This window comes from Aethalodelphis obliquidens, unplaced genomic scaffold (assembly GCF_003676395.1).
Source record: "Aethalodelphis obliquidens isolate GAN/ISIS:26980383/991018 unplaced genomic scaffold, ASM367639v1 scaffold6, whole genome shotgun sequence".
Taxonomy (NCBI): domain Eukaryota; kingdom Metazoa; phylum Chordata; class Mammalia; order Artiodactyla; family Delphinidae; genus Aethalodelphis; species Aethalodelphis obliquidens.
In genome coordinates, this window is record NW_020837950.1 from 6,969,160 (window position 1) to 6,995,967 (window position 26,808).

At 32.3% G+C, this 26,808-nt stretch overlaps 1 protein-coding gene across 1 annotated transcript in view; it reads left to right on the top strand.

Annotated features, from left to right (window-relative positions):
* Positions 1-25,009, top strand: part of GABRG1 (gamma-aminobutyric acid type A receptor subunit gamma1) — an 80,616-nt gene extending 55,607 nt beyond the window's left edge. The window contains exons 4-9 of the mRNA XM_027103046.1: positions 2,955-3,175; positions 4,017-4,099; positions 7,320-7,457; positions 7,584-7,736; positions 12,002-12,213; positions 20,345-25,009. Coding sequence (XP_026958847.1) covers positions 2,955-3,175; positions 4,017-4,099; positions 7,320-7,457; positions 7,584-7,736; positions 12,002-12,213; positions 20,345-20,614 — 1,077 coding nt within the window. The 3' untranslated portion in view covers positions 20,615-25,009. The remainder of the gene's footprint in view (positions 1-2,954; positions 3,176-4,016; positions 4,100-7,319; positions 7,458-7,583; positions 7,737-12,001; positions 12,214-20,344) is intronic.
* The last annotated feature ends 1,799 nt before the right edge of the window (positions 25,010-26,808 follow it).

Here is a 26,808-nt window from a genome sequence, read left to right on the forward strand (position 1 = left end):
AAGCTTTTGCACAGCAAAGGAAACCATAAACAAGACCAAAAGACAACCCTCAGAATGGGAGAAAATATTTGCAAATGAAGCAACTGACAAAGGATTAATCTCCAAAATTTACAAGCAGCTCGTGCAGCTCAATAACAAAAAAAACAAACAACCCAATCCAAAACTGGGCAGAAGACCTAAACAGACATTTCTCCAAAGAAGATATACTGACTGCCAACAAACACATGAAAGAATGCTCAACATCATTAATCATTAGAGAAATGCAAATCAAAACTACAGTGAGATATCATCTCATACCAGTCAGAATGGCCATCATCAAAAAATCTAGAAACAATAAATGATGGAGAGGGTGTGGAGAAAAGGGAACACTCTTGCACTGCTGATGGGAATGTGAATTGGTACAGCCACTATGGAGAACAGTATGAAGGTTCCTTAAAAAACTACAAATAGAACTACCATATGACCCAGCAATCCCACTACTGGGCATATACCCTAAGAAAACCATAATTCAAAAAGAGTCATGTACCAAAATGTTCATTGCAGCTCTATTTACAATAGCCAGGAGATGGAAACAACCTAAGTGTCCATCATCGGATGAATGGATAAGGAAGATGTGGCACATATATACAATGGAATATTAGCCATAAAAAGAAACGAAATTGAGCTATTTGTAATGAGGTCGATAGACCTAGAGTCTGTCATACAGAGTGAAGTAAGTCAGAAAGAGAAAGAGAAATACTGTATGCTAACACATATATATGGAATTTAAGAAAAAAAAATGTCATGAAGAACCGAGGGGTAAGACAGGAATAAAGACACAGACCTACTAGAGAAGGGACTTGAGGATAAGGGTAAGCTGTGACAAACTGAGAGAGTGGCATGGACATATATACACTACCAAACGTAAAATAGATAGCTAGTGAGAAGCAGCCGCATAGCACAGGGAGATCAGCTCGGTGCTGTGTGACCACCTAGAGGGGTGGGATAGGGAGGGTGGGAGGGAGGGAGACGCAAGAGGGAAGAGATATGGGAACATATGTATATGTATAACTGATTCACTTTGTTATAAAGCAGAAACTAACACACCATTGTAAAGCAATTATACTCCAATAAAGATGTTAAAAAAAAAAAAAAAAGAGTTTGCCTACAAATGCATGGGACACGGGTTTGCTCCCTGGTCCAGGAAGATCTCATGTGCCAAGGAACAACTAAGCCAGTGGGCCATAACTACTGAGCCTGCGTGCCACAACTACTGAAGCCGGTGCACCTTGAGCCCATGTGCCGTTTATTTTTTGGAGAATAAAACCACTTCTGAGTGATTAAAATTTTAAAAATAAATAAATAAATAAATTGAACTAAGATCTTACAGGAGACATTAAAATTTTATTTGTTAAAAACTGTATGTGCAAAATTTTTAGTGGACTAAGTTTATGAAATTTAAATATTTCATCTTTGTGGCAATTCATAATGTGAAAATAGGGCTTTTCCACTGGAGGCTTAGGAAGGCCAATTAAAATTTGTTGGATTATGGGATTATTAAAAAATAAATAAATAAATAAATAAAAATAAAATAAACCCACCGAAATAGATAAAAGGAGGTTTTCCACTCACTTTACTCTCTGTATTGTAGTCAAGTAAATTGTAATTTAAATATCCTGCCTGGAAATTAGGATTTGATCCAACTTCTCTATTGACAAGTTGATTCCTAATCTGTTTACTTATTATTCTCTCTACCATTTTAAACATGTTTTTCATTCATTAGTCAAGCTCCCAATTATAATTCCATTTATTATAAATATTTCTCTCCAGGTAAATTGGACAAGAGCTAGTATTACATCAAGAGTGAGTAACCAATCTCTCCCATCTCAAGTGACTCATATAAAATTTCATATCTTTCAATTTACTGTCTTCCTCCTCTTTTAATATCAAAGTTACACACAAATACATATAATCACTTTCTTTTCTCAGTAGCATCAAATATGCATTCTTATTCATTAATATTATCAAATAAATTTTAATGCTTATAATATGGTAGATATTCTGTCAGGATATAAAGGTAGATTATACCTAATCACCTACTCCTAAGAATTCTCTCATAACCATGCAATTTCCTACTTACAGTCACTTGCTGATTATGGGCAGAGCCTTTGCTCTAATTATGGCACTCATCAGGCCTCACTGTGACCACCATTATATGTGGTTGTTAGATATGTGGATTTGGGATTCAACCTACAGTGTCTCAGTTTTCATATCATCTGCTCTTTGATGTGGGGAGAGTTATTTTACATCTCTATTAATAAATGTTCCTTAAAATAAAGATTATTGTGGTAATTATTCACAGGGCTGTAGTAAGGATTTAATGACATGATACTTGCAAAACTCAACAGATACTTGGCATATTATAAGTGCTTAATAGGGTGTGTGTGTGTGTCTGTGTCTGTGTATGTGTGTGTGTGAGTATGATTGCTTTAAAATATTTGAAAACAGTGGATCTAAATAATTGAAATTAATTTTTTGGACAAAGGACAAGATAAGGGTTTTTAGATAATTTGGCGAGTGTTTGCATTTTGATTTTGTAGCTTGTGACTTTTTGTGTGACTTAAGTATTTGTAAATATCACAAAATTTAATATAATTGTTAACATGAAAATGATTGGCCTTTATATTTAATAGCTATATCCTACCTATTATAAATCTTGAATACAATTTACAAAAAGATATGTAAAGCCACACGGGACAGCAGTAATTACGAGAAATCTTGAATTTTAGTTTACATGACTCATGTAAACAATGAAAAAAAAAAAGGTTAAGATAATGGCATACTTTTTTTCTACAAAAAAGACTGAGTTTAAGTGCTATTTACTTACAGAAACTTTATAAAAATTCAACCTGAAGAAAATGTCTAAAATAATGGTTTTACTATTATAAGTCATTACTCTTCTTTTTATCTTTTAGGAATACACAATAGATATAATTTTTGCCCAAACCTGGTTTGATAGTCGTCTAAAATTCAACAGTACCATGAAAGTGCTTATGCTTAACAGTAATATGGTTGGAAAAATTTGGATTCCTGACACTTTCTTCAGAAATTCAAGAAAATCTGATGCTCATTGGATAACAACTCCTAATCGTCTTCTTCGAATTTGGAATGATGGACGAGTTCTATATACTCTAAGGTATTACTGTTTAAGAAAACTTGTAGTTGCTCTAATTTATTTTCCATACTAATATTTGATCAACTGATAAATTTCCATTTTTCAAACTTGGCAAAGTGAGAAAGATGAAGCTTCTTTTATACACTAAAATCTAAAATGGTGAACAATTGTGGAAACACTTGTTTAAACTCAGAGTTACTAGTATGTGAAAAGGACTGAAAGCAAAGAGGAAAAACTCCTCGATTTCCCCTCTTTGAAGCAGAAGAGATTGTGGTACAAACATTATGTTTTTTTTAATCTATAGGGCAAATGATTGACAGAGATTTTTCTCTGGGAGTTCATCTTGCTATAACATTTTAAAATACTCTGATTTTCAGTGGTGTAGTAAAACATCCCTAACACAGGATTAAATGAGGGTCGATGTGTAAGATTCAAGTTTATTTAATTCATTGTTTTGAACATATCGACTCATTAAGAATCATCCTGTTAATGGAAAGATGTTTATGGTCAAAAGAAAACAATTCACCATACTTAACCAGGTACACTCTGTTAACCTGCATGTGTGTGCACGTATATGTGTTTGTTGAGATCCTGAAGTATGAATTTTTAAGTGTAAACACAGAGGTCACACTTGGGCTAATTATGAGTTATCTTAGTTGGCTGGAGAGAAAAATGTCAGAATTTTCTTATTCATGTATGAATGTTATTATATTACTACTGTGAGGCTTCAGAATTATTATTATTTTCTAGTGTATCACAGTCCATTATTGTAGGCCAAAATCACGTTTAAAAATTAGACAAAAGATTTTTAATGCCTGAAATTATTTCTCATTAGTTAATATTTATTTTTCCATCTAAATAGATTGACAATTAATGCAGAATGTTACCTTCAGCTTCATAACTTTCCTATGGATGAACATTCATGTCCATTGGAATTTTCAAGTTGTAAGTGATAAAATACTTGATTTTTCATAGAATTTTATAGCCTCTGATCCTGTTTATTTAAAAATGTAAAATAAAATGAGATAAACTACAATTTATACAATTTTCAGAAGTGTGGACTATGTTTAACTGTCTTAGATAAAATTACAAATGACATATTTGTTCCTGGCTTTAAGTTAAAAAGTGGCAATAAATCCATAGTAAATATATATATATTATCATTCTTTACAAATCTTAGTTATATCCATGTCCTTTTCTTATTTTGATTAAATAAGGGACTACTAAGATACATTTGTATTCAGATGTTTTTACACTGCCATGAATAAAAAGTTGATTGGAATTTTATTCATTTTCCTAGAGGCCAGATTTAACTTTATTACATTGTACTTTAAAATATATTTAATTGGTCTGGTGAAGAACATTTACTATATGGGTAGCAAATACTTGAGAAAACTTTAATGAGTTGGAAAAATCAAGGTATAAATAAATTTATGTTATTCAAAAGAAAGAATGAAACACAGAGAAATGATTAGAGAGAAATAATTTAGATACAAACACTTAGTATTTTGTTGCAAAGAACTAGTTATAATCTTTCTATAACAATATCAGTTTTGTTTTATATTTACTAACATATTTATCCTCACATTTATCTTTATAAAAATGTTTTTCTACATAATATATAATTGAGCAAGTCTTGAAAACCCATAAAATGACTTTAAAAATATTGCTTATGTCTATGAATTGTATAATGCTTTTTCCTTTTTTAAAATTCAATTTTTTTCAGATATCACATTCTAGAATTTATTCACAGTAGATTACAAGTATTTATAAGTATTATCCTGCTTCTTCACTTTAAAAATTCCCATATATCTCTTGCTGTCATTTATTAAGGATTTTCTTGACTTTCTTAATAATTTTAATCTCACTAAAATGTCCTTTTTACTTCATAGTCTCATCTCTCACTGCTCTGATTTTCTAACATTGACTTCTCAATGAATAAAACAGCCAAATAACAGCAAAGACTTGATTAAAAGTAACATTCAAGGACTAGTTGATACACAAATTAAATTTAAAGATGTAGCAATTACTGTATTCTCCTCTAGATATCATACCTGAATTCTTGGTACTGTCATTATTGGGAATATCCTATCCCTGTTAGTGCAATTGGGTGTTACTGACATAAATATAATAATCATAGCTATCTTTTATCAGGCACTCTATAGGGGTCCAGTAGAGGATCCAGCCTTCTCCATCTAATATTTCACAACAAATGTATTTGGAAGATTTCATTATGGCTCCCATTTTACAAGTCAACATCATGAGATTTAGAGTGGTTAAGTAACTAGCTCCCTGTTTCTATTTGTGCCCACATTCCTGTATATTATGATTATACTCTATTACTTCTACAATTCCAATGAAAAAGAATGGGAAATATGGAAAAACAAGAAGCTAAACCTTTAGAACAAGAGAGAGAAGATGGAGAAAGGAAAGAGGAAACACATCCTTATACAGGCCAACAAAGATGAGAGCAAATTCATTGCATGGCTGATTAAGGGATCCTGGTGGGAAATGATACTCTGTTTTGGAACTTTTTAAAGTTGATACTGAATTTCATTCCGGTAATATGGTAGATTAACCTTTGTGTCTAAAACAATTTAAAACATTTTATTACTAAAATCATCTCAAAAATCTTTAAGTGATCACTAGGAAAGAATTTTCAGCCACAAAAATTCACATTAAAAGTTGAAACCAGAACGGTAAGAAGGTTTGTAGCCTGAGGACATTTGCCAAAAAAAAGATAAAATTGAGCTTCGATTTTGATGGCCTTGTGGATTGGAAATGTAGTAAAACATGATCGCTACATACATCTGGGTTACAAAAGGCTGGACACTTAGAGTAACATTAGAGTAACAAGAAGGAGCACTCCCTCCCCCATACACACACACATACACATACAAACACTAAGGTCTAAAAGGAAAGTTGTCTCTTCAATCAGCATACCAGGGTGAATTAACTCCTTGAGAGGTTTTAACCACAAGCCCAGCCCCACATGGATTTTCCCAAATTTCCTTCACTTGGTCCAAAAAACCCTTGTGGATTTCCAGGAAGTGTAGCAGAAACAAAATCATATCCTTTTTAAAAGAATTCACTTCCATTCTAGACAGCTGCAGAGAAGGCAAAGCCATTTTCAACATAAACAACAAAGGTCTAGTATCCAGAATATACATAAGAATTCAGATAAAAGAAAGATAAAAAGGAAAACCCAATAAAATAATGGGCAATTGACAAGCAGTTATCCAAAGAAGAAACCGAAGAATCTAATAAACACATGAAAATTTTTCTAGGTTTTATTCATAATCAGGAAAAAAGTGAAATAAAGTACACTCTACAGTGAAAATAAAGAAGACTGTCCACATAAACTTTAATGAGAATATGGATCCACATATATTTTCATACTCTGGTTGGTGAGAGATGAGTATAGTATACTCTCTATGGAAAAAAGATTGACGCTGTTTCATAAAGTGGGAAGTATATGTAATCCACGACCCAGCTACTACATATCTAGGTATATATACCAGAGAAACTTTTGCATATACAATTGTGAGACATGTACAATAACATAACTAACGGCAGTGTTAGTAATAGCCAACAGAAAAGATTACAAGTGTGGACACAGTAAAATGGATAAATAAATTTTAGCACATCTTTACAATACAACAAATTTACTACTACTACATAAAACAGCATGGATGACTATTACAAATATGATATTAAAAGAAGTAAGATATCAAATAATGCATCCAGTATGTTAACAATCAAGCAGAGTTCAAAAAGAAACTAGACTAAGCTATATATTTCAGAATTGCCTATCAAAAAATCTATAACCAAAAAAACAAGGGGAGGATTATCACAGAAATCAGGTTAGTGGTTACCTGTGGTCGGGAGGGGAAATACTATATTGGAGTGGACACATGGTTTTTCCCAAGGCTAGCAAGATTTTATTTCTTGATTTAAATGGAGTCAACATGGATTATCATTATTTAATCATTATGATTATTCCTTAACCTATACTCATAAATTTTATGCAGTATTTTTTCTATATTTGACATATAATAAAAATGAGAAAGAATTTCAAAAGAATTTGTCTTTGGATGTTGGTACTGCAACAGTAACAGATTTGGATCTGCTAATGTATATATTTTTAATTTTAATTTTTACCTAGATGGATACCCTAAAAATGAAATTGAGTATAAGTGGAAAAAGCCTTCTGTAGAAGTGGCTGATCCTAAGTACTGGAGATTATATCAATTTGCATTTGTAGGGTTACGGAACACAACTGAAATCTCTCACACAATCTCTGGTAAGAAGGAAATACAAATCAGTGATTAATCCTAGCATCAGTGGCATTTGTATTTAAATCTATGGTTTTGAATCCTATACTTACATGTATTTTATAGCCAAAATAAAACATATTTTTTTCTTCCAGGGGACTATATTATCATGACAATTTTTTTTGACCTGAGCAGACGAATGGGATATTTTACTATTCAGACCTACATTCCATGTATTCTGACAGTTGTTCTTTCCTGGGTGTCTTTTTGGATCAATAAAGATGCAGTACCTGCAAGAACATCACTGGGTATGACATGTAATATATGCTATAGTGTCATATGACTTTTAGCAACATTTTAATGTGATAAAAGTTTACAGTTTAATATGTTAGAAATATTCCTCTAACTGCAGTCTACAAAAATGAACAGATACTCTAGTGCAATATGATGTTGAAATGAATATATGAAACAAGTAGGAAAAAGAATTGTAGAGCTTGAAATCTCAGAAATGTTTTTAACATAGGTCAAGGGAAGAATAAAACTAAGTAAGAATTAATGCATGAAAATCATACATAATCCCTGAATCTTAAATGTGATCAATATTTTCAATCACTTTTTATCAAGATTTTATTTTTTAGCCAAATCACTAATAGCCAGTATTTATTGACTGGTGTGTGTTTAGAAAGCTTTGAAATCCCCTTCTCTTACAATGGTGCTAATGAACAGTCATTGGTTCCAAAGGGCAGGTGCTGAAAGGAGCAAGAAGTTTCCAGGCTTCTGTGATCTATAAAATGTGTAATAAGTCTGTGAATATTTTTGAGAGTTGCCTGTACAATAACACTGATTAAAAGGGTAATTTGTAATTCATACTTGATAAAATAGACTTTTCATCTTTTCTTTAGCAATGTGTTGCAATAGAGTCATACGAAAATGTGTCTAATTATTATACATTGGTTTAAAAGAAAATGATAACCTAAATTTATGTATTGATATACAAAGATGAATTATTGATTAATTGATTAATTCCCAACATCCGTATAAGATATGAATCTCACTACTGATAATTGTGTCCTAAAAACATAAAGAAAGTTGGGACAGTTTCTAGTTTCAACAATAAAGAGGTTTTCATGTGGTTTCTATGGTAGCTGGTGACTAACTCCATTTAGTAAATGTAGTAAAATGCAAATTACATAAAAGCAGAAAAATAAAACCTGAAGTACCTAGTTCTATACTTGGAAATTCAACTCCTTGGGAATTTAAATAGAGGTGTAGATATAGCTAGGGGATAAAATGCACTCATATCTGAGTTTTGTTTCCTACAATTATTTCAAATTATTTTATGTTCCAAGGTAATCAAATTACTTTAGTTTTTTTTGTATGCTTCTCTGAGTATACCAAATATTATATTTTGTTCTTAAATATTATTCTTATATTTCTTCCCAAAGAAAATTTGGATGGATTATTTCTACCATTAGGGTTATATGAAGACAAAAGCCTATGCCATAGTGTCATGAAAGAGAATAGTCAATAGTGGAATTGTGTTTTTACATGAATTCATATTTTTAATATTACCATATCAACTATAAAGATAAGCCATAGCCAGATCTAACTTAAAGAGTATCTCTTACAACTGTGGACTCTACGTAGTTGGGGGGATCAAGGATTTTTTTTTAAGTGTACATACATACATCCATACATCCATCACTGAAGGACAATTTCCTGAGCCCATTTATTGAAGATTGTATTTTAACAAACATTTATCAAATGCTTTATGTGAAATAGGCAGCATCCTAGGTGCTGCAGTGTTAACAGTGAACAAATTGTTATGTGCTCTTGTTCATGTTAAAACATAAAACATTTATGTTTTAGTGGGGTGCTTGTTTTAAAAGGAAATCCACCATATTAGTTTTAAGCTAAACTCTGTGATAGTAATTACTAAATTAAAGAAATAAATGTGTAGAAGCTAAGTTCTGCTATAGTTTTCCTTAATTTATGCAATAGAAATGTAATAGTATTTTAGTAAAGTGAAATTTAATTCTGTCATTGATAATGAAATCAAAGAACACATTGGCCTTAAGATTTTTTTTCTACTTGGGATGGGACATTTTTATGGAAGCCAGGAGTACCTTGGGAAAGCTACCTTTGTCTGACTATGGGAATGTTATGATTTAATAAGTTATTAAAAAAATAGTGCACAAATCAAGGAAGAGAGAAGACTGGTAGTCACTGAAATTATTTCGCACTTACCAAATGAAAAGCCTTTAAATATAATTTTGGCTTAAAAAAAATTGAAGCAAAAACTGTCAGGAGGGCTTCCCTGGTGGCGCAGTGGTTGAGAGTCCGCCTGCCGATGCAGGGGACAAGGGTTCATGCCCCGGTCTGGGAAGATCCCACATGCCGCGGAGCGGCTGGGCCTGTGAGCCATGGCCGCTGAGCCTGCGCGTCCGGAGCCTGTGCTCCGCAACGGGAGAGGCCACAACAGTGAGAGGCCCGCGTACCACACACAAAAAAAAACAACTGTCAGGAATAATGGGAGAAATACACAAATCTGCAATAATAATTGAACATTTTAATACTCTTTCACTGATAGAATAACTACATGGAAAAATCAATTAAGATGTAGAAAATTTGAATGCAATTATCAAACTTAACCTGATTGATATTTATAAAACACTGCACCTAACTACAGAATACACAATATGTTCAAATGCATACAGAACATTAACCAAGATCTCAATAACATTCAAAAGACTAAAACTTTCCAGAGTATATTTTCTAACCAAAATGAAAGTAAATTAAAAATGAATAAAAATAACACAGATTAATAATGGCCTCAGTTATTTGGAAAAAATTTAAATGACCTTTAGATAACACTTGGGTTAAAGAAGAATCAAAAAGGAAATTAGAAAATATTTCAAACTTAATTTTAATAAGAATTTAACATATAAATATTTGTAATATGCAGCTAAAGCATGCTTAGAGGGGAAATTTTAAATGCTAGTATTAGAAAGGAAGAAAGATTTTACATCTACTTTAAAAAATAAGTAAATACCTTTTATATAAATATATTATACAAAATTTATTACATTACTGTGCCCATTTTTTAGATGAGAGGCACAGAGGAGTTAAGAAACTTCCCTGAGGTCACAGAGTTAAGAGCGGGAACATCAGAATTGAACCTAATTTGCCTCCATGACTTCCAATTCATTATACGTGTATCATCTTTAATTTTTTCAATCCTAAGCGATAAAAATGAAAAGATGGGCATGTGAATGGTATTATTATTAAGGCATGTTTCAGTGTAGACATGAGGGAAACAGGTGGATGTTGCCTTTACCATATCAAAGAGGCACTTTCTATTTTTTCAACCCAGATGTTGCCACTTTATAAATAATTGACCAAATTAAGATTCATTTGGCATTATATTTAGTACTTTTTTGGAGAGAAAACAATCCCACTAATGGTGCCTTCTTTCATAAGGCAAAGAATGAGAATTAAGGCAGTTTAGATCAGAAGAGACATAACATGTGCAGCTGTGAGTTAGGGGGCCTAAAATTAGTAGTGGTAAGACCCACAAGAAGGCCATGGATAAAGAGAAACAGATACCCCAAAGATCCATACACAGGCCTGGGGCCCAGGCGGGTATTCTAATTTTATATGTTGACTTCTTCAAAACATGAAGATTTACTCTGTCTTTTTTTTTTTTTTTTTTGCGGTACGCGGGCCTCTCACTGTTGTGGCCTCTCCCGTTGTGGAGCACAGGCTCCGGACGCGCAGGCCCAGCGGCCATGGCTCACGGGCTCAGCCGCTCCGCAGCATGTGGGATCTTCCCGGACCGGGGCACGAACCCGCGTCCCCTGCATCGGCAGGCGGACTCTCAACCACTGCGCCAGCAGGGAAGCCCTACTCTTTTTAAAGTATTCCCTTGATATCATTTTGCCTGTATTCTTTACCGAGATGAAAAAAATAGGTCTAATTCAAGTAATAAAAAAAAAAATTCTATAGTAGTTTGGATTACTTTTAACTGGGTGTGGCACGAAACTTCAAATCACTGTAGATTAAATTGGGTAGAGGTCTAAAATGGCTTCCGGTGCTCTGGCTATTGTATTCCAGAAAAATGCAATTAGGAAGACGGAACGAAGAGCATTTCCTATCTTTCTAATGACATCTTTTGGTAGTTGTTTACACCCTTGACTTAATTCTTCTTGGCTAGATTTCAGCCTGTGGCCACACATAGCTAAAAGAAGCTGGCAAATAAATTTGTACTTTCAGGCAGGTGCAGACTAGCTAAAAATTGGATAGTCTATTATTATGGAGGAAGGGAAGAATAGGTACAGGGAGTAAACTACCTGCGGTCTGGAGAATTTAGATGATTAGAACTCACAGAGACACAAAGAACACATTGAACACAATGTAGCTATGGTTACCAGAATTTTTTTTTTTTCAGTAAATCACAAGTAATTATATGCTTTTGTTTCCATTGTTTATTTCTGCTCACAATATTGCCAAATCGGTTGGAAGAATAAAAATGGTCTTATTTTCCATCATTTATTTTTCTTCCCTCCCTCCACAGGTATCACTACAGTTCTGACTATGACAACTCTGAGTACAATTGCCAGGAAGTCCTTACCTAAGGTTTCTTATGTGACTGCGATGGATCTCTTTGTTTCTGTTTGTTTCATTTTTGTTTTTGCAGCTTTGATGGAGTATGGTACCTTGCATTATTTTACCAGCAACAAAAAAGTTAAGACTACTAGAGAAAGAAAGCTAAAAAATAAGGCCTCGGTATGTTAAAAAAAATCTCTATTTTATAAGCAACAATTTACTGTTAGAGATATTCTTTTCTCATGTTATACTTTCTTAGACTGATATGGTTGCTAGTGGTACCTTGACAAAAGATAAAAAAAATATTAAGATGAAACTGGAGTACCTAACATTGCCCACCAGCAAAAGTATTCTTATATTTTTCCCTAGAAAAGACTTTTGGATCAACTTTGTAAAGAGTGGTTATTATGCTGTGAAATTTTCTACAAGTAGTAAATTCTTTGTACCTAAAAATTATTTAAACTCTCTCTTTGAATCTATTTTTGTGATAGGATTTGGACTTCTTGCACTGGTACCCCACAAAATTAACTTAATTTTTAGAGATAAAGATCTCTCTTTAATGTTAGTATTCAGCTGTGTTTGAAAGACATAGCTTTATATGTCATAGAGAAGATATCTGTTTGGCTTTTGTATATTTGTACTCACTTACTCCCCCTTCCTAAGCATATATCTACCTTAACTTACATCACATCAAGTTGATAAATTAGAATTAACTCTACTGATTCTAAAATACTTAAGTATTGGATGATTAACTATAGTTTCTTTTTATAATGGCAATTATAACAACTTTAAAGTAATATCTAACACTGAGTATTCCAGGAACTCCTTTGTATGCATAATTTCATTTATGCCCCTAGGCACCTTATACATACAAGTTCAGTAATTTGCACAAGGACAAACTTAGGAAGTCAAGGATCCAAGACTCAAACCCAGGTCTTTTATGATGACAGAGGTCAAGCTTGTAATCCTTCCTTTATGTTTCCTGTTTTCATAGGACTCAGAAAAGTAAACATCTTTTTCTCCAATATTAACAAAAAAGACACTTCATTGCTAATTCTAATAAATGTTTTTAAAGCAGATTTTTTCCAAAATACCAACATACTTGAGGACTATATAAAACAGTTATGCATGAGTGGCAAGCTTGTAAACCTACCATAGCATATACATAATGAGGCATGGAATTTTTCATGTTATGTCCTAAATTTGTAAGTTCTAAGATTCAATGCTTTTTCTCCCTTCCCCCATTTTTCATTAGTTTCCTTATAAAACTTTACCATACTTTTAAATTATATTTTACCTTTTATGTTATACTCCAAGGACCAAAGCCTCGTGTATTTGGTTCCAGATTCCCACAATATCCCACGGAAGGAGAGCACATTGTTGGTGGTACACATTTCAGAATTTACACGGTAGAATTAACATGTGACTCTCTCAACTTGACATGATTTTAGCTTATCCATAGGATTTATTATGGCCTCTGAGTGGACAAAGCATCAGGGGGCAATGATTTCAGCTTTAAAATCCATTTGCTAATTTTTTAGGTAAAGAAAAACACAAGTTTTCTACTATCTTCCTTTAATCCAAGCCAAACATCCTCTCTGAATTTTCCATTTCATCATTTACTCATCCACAGCTGTGCTTGATTAATACCTTGACAATTTTATTTTTGGAAACTGTGAATGAAAATGTTTAGAATAAAAATAATTAACATTATAAGCCAGACAATAAACAATCTCACATGGATTCTAGAATTTCATTCTAAGAATATGTAATACAGGTACTAATATTATCTAAGGCTACTCAACCAATAAGTGGCTACTGTAGGACTACAGATAATCAGTTTGACTCCAGATCATGTGCTCTCAACCACATTACCAGATGTCTCATTTACTCAGGAAGCTGAAACATTGGAGTACGAGCGTTAACATTATGACATTCATTTAATCATTCATTCATCAAATATTAATTAAGGACACCCATGTTCTAGGCACTGTTCTAGAATAGTTATTTAGGAAAAAAATGCCTGTATGTTGAGTATTTAAAACTTAGCACCAAACCCAAGAAGCAAAATATTAAAGATGAAAAATTAAGGAATAAAAAATAAATGAGAACTTTGAAGCATTAAACTGCAAATATCAAAAGTTAAATTGATATGTAATTGACTACCTAGGTAAGAAAAATATTTTTAGAGCCATCCAAAATAAAATTCTATAGTAGTTTCTTTCTGTTCAGTTATGTGCTTTGTGAGCTTTTTCAATACAAAATGACACTTTAAGTGAAAAATTGGATCAGTAATCAAATCTGACTCCCTGACTAGTTCAGTGTTCAGCCATATGGTCTTGCCAATCAGGTAAATCAGAGCACACTTTTATGAAGAATAGATAGCTCTGCTTGCTGTTGTCTCAAAATATTCTATTTAAGGGCTTTGTGGAATCTGTGTTTTTCTTCTGTTCCAGCCAGGAGGATCAAATGCAAGCCTAGACCCAGAAATCTTGCAGCATCTTGCCTTTACACCTGTTTTAATTGTTTGTGAGTTTATCTTCATTCTCTCTCTCTGTCTCTCTCTATCTATCTATCTATCTCTATCTCTATCTCTCTCTATCTCTGTCCTTCCATCTGACCACTTTATTTTATAGGCTCAAAATTCTGAGTTGTTTAAAATCCAGCATTTCCCTTTTCTTCACCAAATTATTTATGGCAATAGGCCAGGACCAAAGATCTTGCCTAGAGTCACTGAAAAGTCAACATGTCTGTTATTAAAAGAAACTAAAATCCCCTTCTTGACATCTCTTTGACTGCTTAGCTGAGAATCCCAGAAAACTCCAATTTATTTTACTCAGGAAGAGATGATATTTGAACACAATAGATTTTTAGCTTCAATGACCCCTCTAAGAAAAATATAACTTAATAAAGATGCTTTCTACCTTACTCTCCACATGATATATTGGACCTTTTCTCTCTTTCTTTTTCTTGCTCTCTCTCTCTCTCCAACTCCCTTCCTCCTTTCCTTCTTCTCCCCCTTCCTTCTTCCTTCCTTCCTTCTTTCCATTATCCCTTTCTTCCTTCTGGCCTTACTTATGTCCATATTTCTTTGTTTCTTTCTCCTTTATTTTTTATTGTGAATGTCAGTGACATTTTGACTTGGTCCATATTACCATCCAATATATTTTATTGGGTTTTTATTTCTACTCATTAAGAATATGATTCACGTGTGTTTGTATCAATATCTATTTTCACGAGAATCTAATAAGTTAACTATGTTGAAGTACAGAATCAAGATCCTTATGAAACATGTAAAGATCTCAGAAAAGCAATAGTAGTAAACCAGCTAACTAAAGAGTAGTTCTTGTTGAAACTCAAATAGCCCATTGATGATTAAAAAAAAAAATCTCAGAAAACCATGTTATACCTACATCAGGAGCCTGATCTACCCATTTGAGGTAGAACTTATTTGTAATCTCTCAATTGGTTAAAATGTTAAATGAAGGAAGTTTATTTCACCAGCCACGAACAAGGTACTATGAAGAAAATAACGAGACAATGTGTTCTCTGCTTTCAGGGATCTTTGAATCTAGTTGTGGAAAAATACATTAGAAGTGTAAATGTAAGATAATAAAGTACAGTACAAATAACAGTCCAATATAAAAATCAAAAGTAGACAAAGACACTATAAGGAAGTAGCAGTTAGGTGACTGGTTTCAAATACCTTTTCGGCAGCAAAATATTTTCTATGATAGATATAAGTTAAGGATATTTAAAGATGTTCTTATTGAAATAGAGATAGGTACCACAAAGTCCGAACAAAGTGGCCTGTCCTATGCACAGAGGAAATCTCGAGACATCATGTAATACGGTCTGTGAAGCACTAACAAGCACATAGTGTTGAGAAGAGGCTATGTCATTGTGAGCCAGCAGTACAGTGGGTGGCCTTTTTCATTTCATTGTAAATAATTTATTCAAAATGTATGTAAACTAACTCTTCCAAAGGGAATTTGATAGAGAAAATTACGAAGAAAGCATGGCATCATTGAAGTAGTTCTTTAAAGAATAAGTTGCAGTTTTCAGGAAAACAAATTATCAAGAGTATTTGAGAGAGAAGGAACCATGTAAGCCAAGTTGAGGCATACATATAAGAATACAAAGTAGATTTGTATATTTCTCAGGCTTTTCGTCTTACAGTAGCCACTAGCCATATGGCTAGGTTGATTTAAATTAATTAAAATCAACCAAAATTTAAAATTTAGTATCTTAGTAGCATTAGTCACATTTCAACTGCTTAATAGCTACATGTAACTAGTGGCTACCATATTGAACAATACTGATACAGAACACTTCAAGCACTGCAAAAACTTCTCTTGGACAGTGCTATAGAAAAGAGGAATCTTAGGAAAGAAAATATCCAAGTTGAGGATAGAAAAGTGGTTTATTGCTGAGAAGTGGAAAGTCTCCAGTACCATGTTAAAAATTTCGATTTTGCACTGTCAGCACTGATAAGCCATGCATGTTTTTAAGCAAGATGGCATATTTGCTTCTATGTCTTTGAAAGATAATTATAAGTAGCATGGAGTATATACTTGAATGGCAAAAGAAGCAAGGAGATAAAGACTATTGCAGTAGTTCAATAAGTCATATATTACTGAGAGTGGAACTAGGGCATTGGAGTGGAAATAATGTGTGGAAGGTTGTGTTTTTTGCTTCTTGTTTGTTTGTTTGTTTTTGCCCACAATACCCAACCATAACATTTTCTTCACACACAAAAAAATATCGTATTTTCAGCCAGTGCATATGTATATGAATAAACATTCTTCTACCTTTCAGAGCACAAAAATAATGAAAAGATGAATCAATACACAGTTTCACAAACTAGAAACCTTCTTTCCTGTAATGGTAATTGGCAAAGCTCCTAGGAAGGATTATTTGATATTGGTGAAATGTGAAATACAGTAAGAAGTTGACTTGTGCATGGTTGAAACAAATGAACAAATCAAACAGTATATAAACGTACAAGTGAGAACACAATTCTCTGCTTCACAGCCTTGGTCCCAACCCTCAGAATTTTTTTTTTTAACTTTCTATTTTTTACTTTCCTCTGATAATTATTTCCATTAACTTCTAATTCTTGGAGTACCAAAATTGACAACTCAGAATCACCAAAATCCACCTCATGTCTATTTTTAAACATTGATGTAGATCTTGTAATTTTTGAAATTCTCACTGATAAATAACTGGGATTTTGTGAAAGTTGATTGGAGAAAATCTGTGCTTAGTTTGGCATTCTCATGTGCCACTTTTTGAATGAGAAATTAATAGTGATATTAGTTAATATTTCATAGTATCAATAACATGACCTAATAATGTTTGCTAATCATATTGCTAATACTTAATATTATTAATTGTATTAGTATATGATCTAAATAGTTATTATATTATTGGTCTTGGTGCTTAAAATATATGTTGTATATTTAACTATACGACTAATCTATAAGTAAGAGTATTTAATATATAACCAGACACGTATGTATCTTTAATAGTGAGAATGGGATGGATTTCTCAAAATGTTAAGTTCAGCTACTCTTAGTGACTTTTTAAAATAACAAAAAAATGGCATATTCTCAAAACTACATCATTTGAAGTAAAAGGAAATTCTATTCAATTGTGTTGTTTCTTTTTATGTCATTTAAATGGATCTATTTTATTTTTTCAATGTTTGCTATTTGGGGGGCAGCAGGATTTTTATTTGAGAAATTGTAAGGTGGGTTTTGCTGTTGTACTTCAGATAAATAAGGCATATAATGTTTATATTGTTCCAATTAATTTTTCAGTGGTTTCCAAGGTCACAAATGTGTCGAAAGTATTTTATTTTACTGATACTGTGTCAGCTCTTTGGCTGTTTTTCTCAATACATATAAAATTCATTCCTAGTCACATTCATCATTCAATAAAGCATAGTTTCTTTCAATTTATGAATTAGTGGCATTTTGGGGGAGGCATCAGGAAACTAGAAAATTGTCAATCTAAATTGTCACTGCAATAAGAAGCTCTCCATGATTTTGACCACCAGGGATTGGTCAATGTTTTAAATGAACCATTTGCAGTTTTACTTCATTTTTGTGTACTTTAACGTTTAATCATACCTCTCATGCACAACTGATATCTTCTAACAAACACACCATCTTCCCATTTACGGCAGTTCTGTATGATATATGGAATGTGTTTTATGCCATATAACCTTGAAATTGCGGACTAACAAACTTGCATTTTAACCACTTTTCACTCTGGTTAACATTGGAACATATGTCATTTAAGTATTAAGTAACAAGAAAATGAATACCAATTTGCCTCATTTTTATATGTAAGTTTAGTGCTCCACTAAAAGTTAGGAGTCTAGTCGAGTATCTCCAGGTGTCAATCTCAAAAAAGATCTGTCATTAACAGGTAATAACATACTGCCTCCGTTTTTCATGATATATCTAGGCAAGTGAAGTCATGCATTTGTGTTTAGGGCATGGCTTCTTATCTTCAGGCTGCATATTTTGTTCCTAATATGGATGTTATGACTTGTGTGATGGTTTTATCTTTTTAAAATATCACTAAATGTGATTATTTGCTTCTCTTTGCATCTACTGAATGTTTAATATGTAGTGGGTCAGATTCTATGTTTTTTTTCAGAAATGAAATGGGTTTGAATATAGGTCCAAATTTTTAAAAATTATCATTTTTTGTGTTTAATTTTTAAAATCTTTCTCATACAATGTTTAATTTTCATGGCTTAGAGATTTATTTCAAAATTTAGGATGAAAAAATTTTATAAACATTTTCATTAGAATTTAAAATCAGGATAAAACAATTGTTATAATCTCAGCATTGTATTCAGTGTTTACATAATGACACCACTGATTATAATAAACTGTGAGATTCACATTTTAAAATAATCCCTGAAATATGTGGAAGTCCTGAGAGATGAAGAGTTACTAAAACGGCAACCTTCACTCATATTTTACTTGCCATTTTATTCAGCGTTCATTAATGTATTTCTTTCCAGGAACATTTTTGATGAGGTCCAAGTTTTTGTTGTTGTTTTTATTGTTATTATTGCTTGTTTTAGCACATATTTTATAGTCAATTATGATATATCCTCTCCAGGAATCAACAGTAGCAATGACAATTACAACACTATTATCAATTGGCAAGGGAATACTTGCTATGTTTCAAATATTTCGTTTGGTGTTTTATGTATATCATCTCATTTACTCATCAAACAGATCTACGTATTGTTATTGTGGCTTTGGTATGGCAAAAGACACAGACACAAAAGAGCAGTGACATTTCCTGTTCAAAGTTACAGGACTCTACTGGGCAGAGCTGGAATTTCAGCCTAAGTAATTGCTTTAATATTGCACAATATCCTGACTCCAAAGTGATTGCTCCAAAGTGATTGTTCCAAGTGTTGGCTTTAATATTCCACAGTATCCTGGCCATGCTCAATTTTTTATATTTTTAAAAATTCTTGTTCTTATTTAAGTATTATTCAGAACATGGTATCATCAAGAGTTAGTTTGATATGTGTCCCAAAAAATCTTGGTAAAAATAATAACTATTACTACTAGGCAAGACGAAGCACGGATCATTTTATATGTTATGAAGTTTATTCAGCACAACCATCACAAAAATTAGGTGGTAATATAATTCCAGCTGGATAGCTGGAATGAGAAGAATTTTGGTAGAATTAACAGAATTTTGAATACCAGTTGTTCCCCAACCTGAATTTTTACCTCCTGCACATTCTGTCTCCCAAATATGATGCTTTGTGCCTATCCACAACTCCAGACCTCATATCTTTTTTATTCATTCATAGCTCCTCAAAGTTTTCTGCTTTATCAGAATGTCATCTTTACTATTTGTTCTCATTATTACTAAAATAAAGTACAGAATATAACCATAGCAAACAAACACATGTTTATAGCATTGTAAATGTTTTACTGTAAAATATCATAGAAAAATATAGTTTATTCTCATTTTAGAATTAGATTCATGGTTAACAATAATTCAGTAGAACAACTTTCTAAAGGTATAAAATATATTTAATTTTGAGTGTTTTTTTCCCTGCAAAATCTTTGGAATGTAAAATAATATTTTTATGTGCTACAAGGTAAATTATAATCTAAAAACATGTTAGAATTGGGTATTCATTTGATTTTTGGAAAATAAGATTATTTTTACTGCGTGTCAGTCTCTCAGAGTTTGCCTTGAGGGGACAAATTGATCTTTTTTATGATTTTTTTTCTCAAAACTCATTTATTATTTTACTCAGATGTCCTCTGGACTCCATCCAGGATCTACTCTCATTCCAATGAATAGCCTTTCTCTGCCGCAAGGAGAAGATGATTATGGGTACCAGTGCTTGGAGGGAAAAGATTGTGCCAGCTTCTTCTGTTGCTTTGAAGACTGCAGAACAGGATCATGGAGGGAAGGGAGGATACATATACGCATTGCCAAAATTGATTCCTATTCTCGAATATTTTTCCCAACAGCTTTTGCCTTGTTCAATCTGGTTTACTGGGTTGGCTATCTTTACTTATAAATTCTACTTACTAGGCAAAACTCATAAGAAGTCTGACTAAATCCAATATAATCGACTGTCCTTCAGTAACATGAAGTTTAAATTTAAAATGCAGAGAAACCAATGGTTAAAATGTGAATAGTTATTTTAACTATTTTACAGCTTTCTTGGGTAAATAAAGTAGCAGCTTTCAGATTAATATATGTAAATTTATGTAAAACAGATTAGTTGCAAAATTCAGTATATTAAAATAGTATTATATATTTGTACTTTAATTTTCTTTATTTTTACATATATCCTATTATGATTTTGAATTTATAAGTTCTGTGATTCATATTTCAAAGATGGAATAATTTTAATATATATTTTATTTAAACATAACCTATCGTTTGTAATGGTAGCTTAATCTAATGCCTAATATTTATGTAATATGTTTTTGCCTAGAAAATATTGTTAATTTGATTTTTTTTTTTTTTGCTTTTTATTTTTATGCTCTGTTTGGACTAGAGTTAGTTGAAAACATATGAAACATATGAAAACAATGATTTCATTGGATTGACTTCCAAGAAACTTTACTCCCAAAAACAAATTAATTTATTTTTAATTTTTTTATTATTTAAAAAAGAAAAGGCCATTTTACCTTATCTTTGATCCAATTCATTTCCTGATGAAACATTAAATAAAACTCCAGTTATATTTAGGTTTGGTGATTTACAAACTAAGATGGAAACCATCAAAGTAATTTAAATACAAGGTGAAAAAAAATGAAGAATATTACATTTAACCATTTTATTCTCTGCTGCATAGCATTTATGAAGAATGAAGAGATTAACACTGAAGTGTTTAGATCTACTGACCCTGAACTTAAATACAGAAAGAACTGACTTTTTCTTAACCCTCTATAAAAATGTTACATTCCTTAAATTAACCAAAAACATTGAGGAACAGGGCTTCTATTTGCTCATTGTGGCTAAAGAATTATTATCTAGCAAATTGATTTGAAATGCATATTGAGGATATGGTCTTAATTACGTGCTATTAACATTTTTCAGACCAGAAATGTTCTAGAAACACAGTCTTAGGCCTGTGTTCTATATCGCCTTTCCCAGTTCCTAAATTTGGACTTGGTCAGCTTTACGACTTTGTTATCAATTTTAATGATATTCTCTTTTTTTAAAAGATGTGAGCAGGCACAAAAATCATGTTAAAGGTGGAGTTCTGTTAGAGGCACCTCTAATGAACATGAGTGTGTGGAGCTCTCTCAATTCTGAGAGGAACAAAAATAGTCTTACTATAGTTTAAAGCCTGTTGCTTAACAGTTTCCAAAATGTCTGTTTTGTTAAGAGGCGAGATAAATTTAGGCTTTAATTAATCTATTCCTGTAACTAGTTGGGCATATCAACTATTTATAAGAACTCCCTATTCATTCACCATTACCTAATTATCTGTAAAATCACCAGCGTGATCTTGAAGATAGCCTTTAAAAATTGTTTCCATTGTCAAGAGCAACTATCAGGATGAATAATTTTGTGATCAAGGCCTATCTTATGGTATGTGGAGGAAGCTATCACCTGTGCGCCTGACACCATGTGGATAGTGAATACATGTGTATGCTCTGGCATGGTTATACTTATGATTTTAGAATATATAGTGTTTTGGTTTTTTTAATCTAAATATGTTTCATTGGGCATCCACCACCTACATATGAACTTTTTTACTTTGCTTATAAATCTTGGAAAAACGTAAGCATGAATTAAATGATATTGCCCAAATATCCACCGACACTGTTTTTTTCTGAATGGAGAGCCAAATTAAACTTTGGCCATGTATATATTCACTTACAAAGTGCTCATGCATTCATTGTTATAACATTGAGTATTGATGGATATTCTTAACGTAAGCATTCATTTAAAGATAAATGAAAAATGAAGTACCAACGAAGAATAAATCATTTCACTAAAATGTATCATGGCTATTTCCATGCTTTAAGCTATAGCCTGCTCATTACCATGGGGGCAATTTTAATTCTGGGATTCTTTCAAGTCTATCAGCATGACCCTATTTTAAAATTCTTAAAAGTGCTTAATATTAGTAGCTTTGATTTTCTCACTGGTGTTCCATTAACTTGGCTTTAAATGTTGACAGTATTTACAAGTGGAAATAAAATATGATATGATGATAAAAATATGACAGATGCTTTTCTATATACATTCATTGTATATATCATCAAAACTAGTGCTTTGTTTTCAAAGCCAGTGGTATTTTGAGCAGTTCTGTTTAAACAAGCAGATCAGAAAGGGAAGTGTGTAAAAATCTTATTATTTCTAAAAATGAGAATGAAAAGGTGAAAATGCAATTAGATTATTTTTACAAGAAATCAAATAGAGCTTACTTTCAAAGGGTATGCAGTCTAATCCCTGTTTCTCTCTTCTTTCAAGTATTAGTTTTATCATCTTGAGAAATTATTTTTTAAAAATCCTCCTCTTTCTCCAGGTGAGTTATATCTTAATTTTATTGGATTCACTGGTACTTGTGTTCCCTGACTGATTTAAATGTTTTTAACACTAATATAGACCAAAAAAGTGGATATAGATGAGGGGAGAGATAATTAGAGCAGAGGGACTTAGAATAATTTGGAAAAGTGTTCATTCACATCGAGCCATCCTCTAAATATGTGACCAGGATCTAGAAGTATCAAGAAGGGAAACTGTGACTAGCATGATTTTATTCTCTTGGGTTTACAATTGCATGATAATATTTTATCTATTCTTGAATTGCATAGATAGACTCAATTGAAATCAATTCCTAAAAGGCCAAGTAGTTTCTGGAAAAAAAAAAAAAGAACTTAGATTTCCTGAGAATTCAGTAGGGAAAGGGCAAAATTAAAGAATACCTCTAACTAAATATAAAGTGTTAATGTAAGCAGAAATTAGATAATTCATTGGCTACATTTTATTTTAAAGATATAGATTTCATTAAGGAGTTTTGAAAACATTAACTTTAGGTTAAAGTACAATAAATGTGGGTAAATATACAAATAATCACCAGGGGTTTTTTTCCCCTTTAGTGTGTTCCCATATTCTGACATCAAATTTAATCATAAAATATCTTATATTTCAGTTTAAGAACAAGATCAATATCGAGAGTTGCATTCTTTTGAATGATTCAGCATCAAAAAGAATGATTGACAGTACTCTCACATCAAGGGCTCATAATTGTAAGATGTGAAATTGTATTCCAAGTCAAGGTGTTGTGAAGAAATGCATCTCATACTTTGATTACACAAGAGATTTAGATAGGATGATTTGTTTGAGTTTAAAATTTAAATTAATAACCAAAAATTGATTAGATATATAATAAATGAATAAATATATGCACAAAATTATCAGTTTTATACCAGTGTCTATTTTCACTCTTGCAAAATTCAGCAAGATACCATTCACAATTATTTCATTGATCTTAGCGCTGGAGTTTAAGTGATCACTTAGACATTCAATAATTTAGCATATGTCCCACCAAAAACATTTTGAAAATAATTTCTGACCAAGCTATTTTTCTTTATATTATCAAATTTATTTAACTCCTCAATGTCACACCAAATGAAGTCTAGACATACTTGGTATTATGTTTCTGTTGGTCATTGTTTTTTACTGCTAGCGAGCCCTTGACAGAGCACTGTAAAGTCACAGAAACCATTACCAAGCCTCTATCAAAACATTCCAAATGGAGTTTCCAGACCCTGTTGACCACATTGCTGTAGTCAATGTAAGGTCAGTTCTGTCTTTTTTTGCTTGTGCATTTTGGAAATGACATAACCTAATTCAAATATTTATGCAGCACTTCTTATATATAAAGTACTGACTTAGATACAATAGGGAATATAAAAATGAACTCTGGAGGAGATTATAATATAATCAGAAGACTAGTTATACAATTTAAGGGATGGAGGATAACTCTGCGAAAGTTTCTTGGAGAATATAGGCTTAGAGATGGGAGCTTGAGAATTCAATATGTCAATAGGCGAGGTTAACAGAGAATACATTTTGCAGTTGAGTAAACAGCTTGAATAAAGAAACAGAAGCATGGGCACAAATAAAAGTTCCATTTCAACTGAAGGTTAAGATTCATATAGGGAAGCAAAGATGAGGCTAGAAAGATAAGTCTAGCCCTATGGTAGAGAGGCAAGAATATGAACTTCAGAGGGCTGAGTGATATCAATTCTTGAAGAGTTCACAAAGATACATGAGTACAGAAGCACCATTATTAATATCGCAAGAGTTTCATTTATTGGTGTGTGATGTTTGGAGTAAGGAAAGCCAGTTAGGAAGCTACTGTAATACATGAGGTGAGAAAGAATGAAGGTCAGTACACAGGTGATTGAAGTTCAACGGAGAAGGGGGAAAGACAGATCCTGAATAAAAAAGGAAAAATGGCAAACACGAAGCTGTGATTAACAGGCAACTGAGTGACATGTTGTGTGTAAGAGAGGGGATCCTGTATTACATAGTAGGTATTTGGGTGTAAATGAACACTAAAACACTGCAAGGAAATTCTGGATGTATTACAATCTTGTTTGCTGTTACTTTTAAAATTTTAATCAAATGCTTATTTTTCTTACTGATCTATGTTTCCCACATTAGGGATGAAAAAAAGAATAATCTCCTGAGGTATAATCTGTCCAGATTATTATTATTTTGTGAGAATCTGTTCCTCATGAAAAGGGCTTTCTCTTCAAATAACTTTCTCTTCTTTCTTTCTAACTAAGAAAAAAAAAATAATGTATTTGGACAAAGAGAGGAAGGGAGAACTGTGAATAGAAATAGGCTGCTGTGTGACCAGACAAATCCAGGATTCTGATTCTCAAACAATTTCTGAAATATCTGTCTCAAAATAAATTAATTTATTTTTGGTCAATGAAATATGTACCTGGAAGCTTTGAGTCTAGGAATAGTTAAGATGAGCCTGTAATGCAGTTAAGCTGGAAAGAGCTAATTAAAGGACTTTTAAGATATAATTGACCTAAATAGAAACAGTTTGGATCTCGATAAACCACTGTAATAAGAGTTATTTGTGTCCATAAAGTGTATGTAGTCACATCGTATAATAAAGTTTTGTGGCTTGTGATTGCAGTGGCTTCTGCTTCATCATTTTGGGGAGCATTTTGTGTGTGGCAAAGTTATCTCAATTTATCAAAGTATTATGTCCTTTAATGATTCTAAGTACAAAATAAATTCAGTTACATTATGAAATAGTCACATTCTCTTAAAATGTGTCTTTTTTATAGTTTTCATACAGATATGTCCCTTTTTTAGTTTTAGAGTATGTAATCATGATTTTAGCATTGAAGTTAATTTATGATCAATGTTATTTCACATTTTTCTAGTTAAGAAAATAAATGTAAGAGTTCTCTTTGACACAGAGTTCTGAAAATGAATTAAACTGAATGAATTAAAAGGTTAAGCAAAGATAGTTAATATTTATGCATGATTTTCACTACCAAGACAATGAATCTGGATTATTCTAACAACTTGTGATTTCATCCTAATCGGAACTGCCAGATAGTGTTCCCCAGGTGAATCAGTAAGAAAAATATATATTAGTGAGGATTAATACTCGGGCCATTCCAAATACCTTGTGTTATGAAAATGTATTATTTCATTTGAGGAAGCAGTGAAGGAAAATTCTCTGCCACTAAAATACAGTACTTAAAAAAAAAGGAAAGTTTGTGATTCTTCCTTCAGGTTCAATGCTGTTTTTATTTAAAAAAAAACAAAAAAACCTGAATAAGATGAAGGAGGTTTTAGTGTTTCTTGAGCACTTGCCATGTGTCTGGAACTTTAAGTGCATTCTATATTAATAACTTAGACTTCAAACGAATGAGCTCTATGTAACAGATGGAAAAACTGAGGCTCAGTATATTAGATACATGCTCCAAGCTCGTATACCTGTAACCTGAAATTAAATACAGGTACCTCTAGTTATACATACACTTCTCTTTCAGTTACAAGTAACTATTCTGATGACAATGTGATTGTTCATATTCCAAAACTAGAACAAGTTTCCTTCACAGAAGAGGTATTTAGACTTAAAAAGCAGCCTACTCAATTCTGTTTGAAGCACAGAAACCCTATATTATTCAGTAAGAGTGTAATCTTTGTTATCTCCTTGTTATTTCCAGTGTGGACTCAATGTCAGCTGATATATTTTAAACAGGT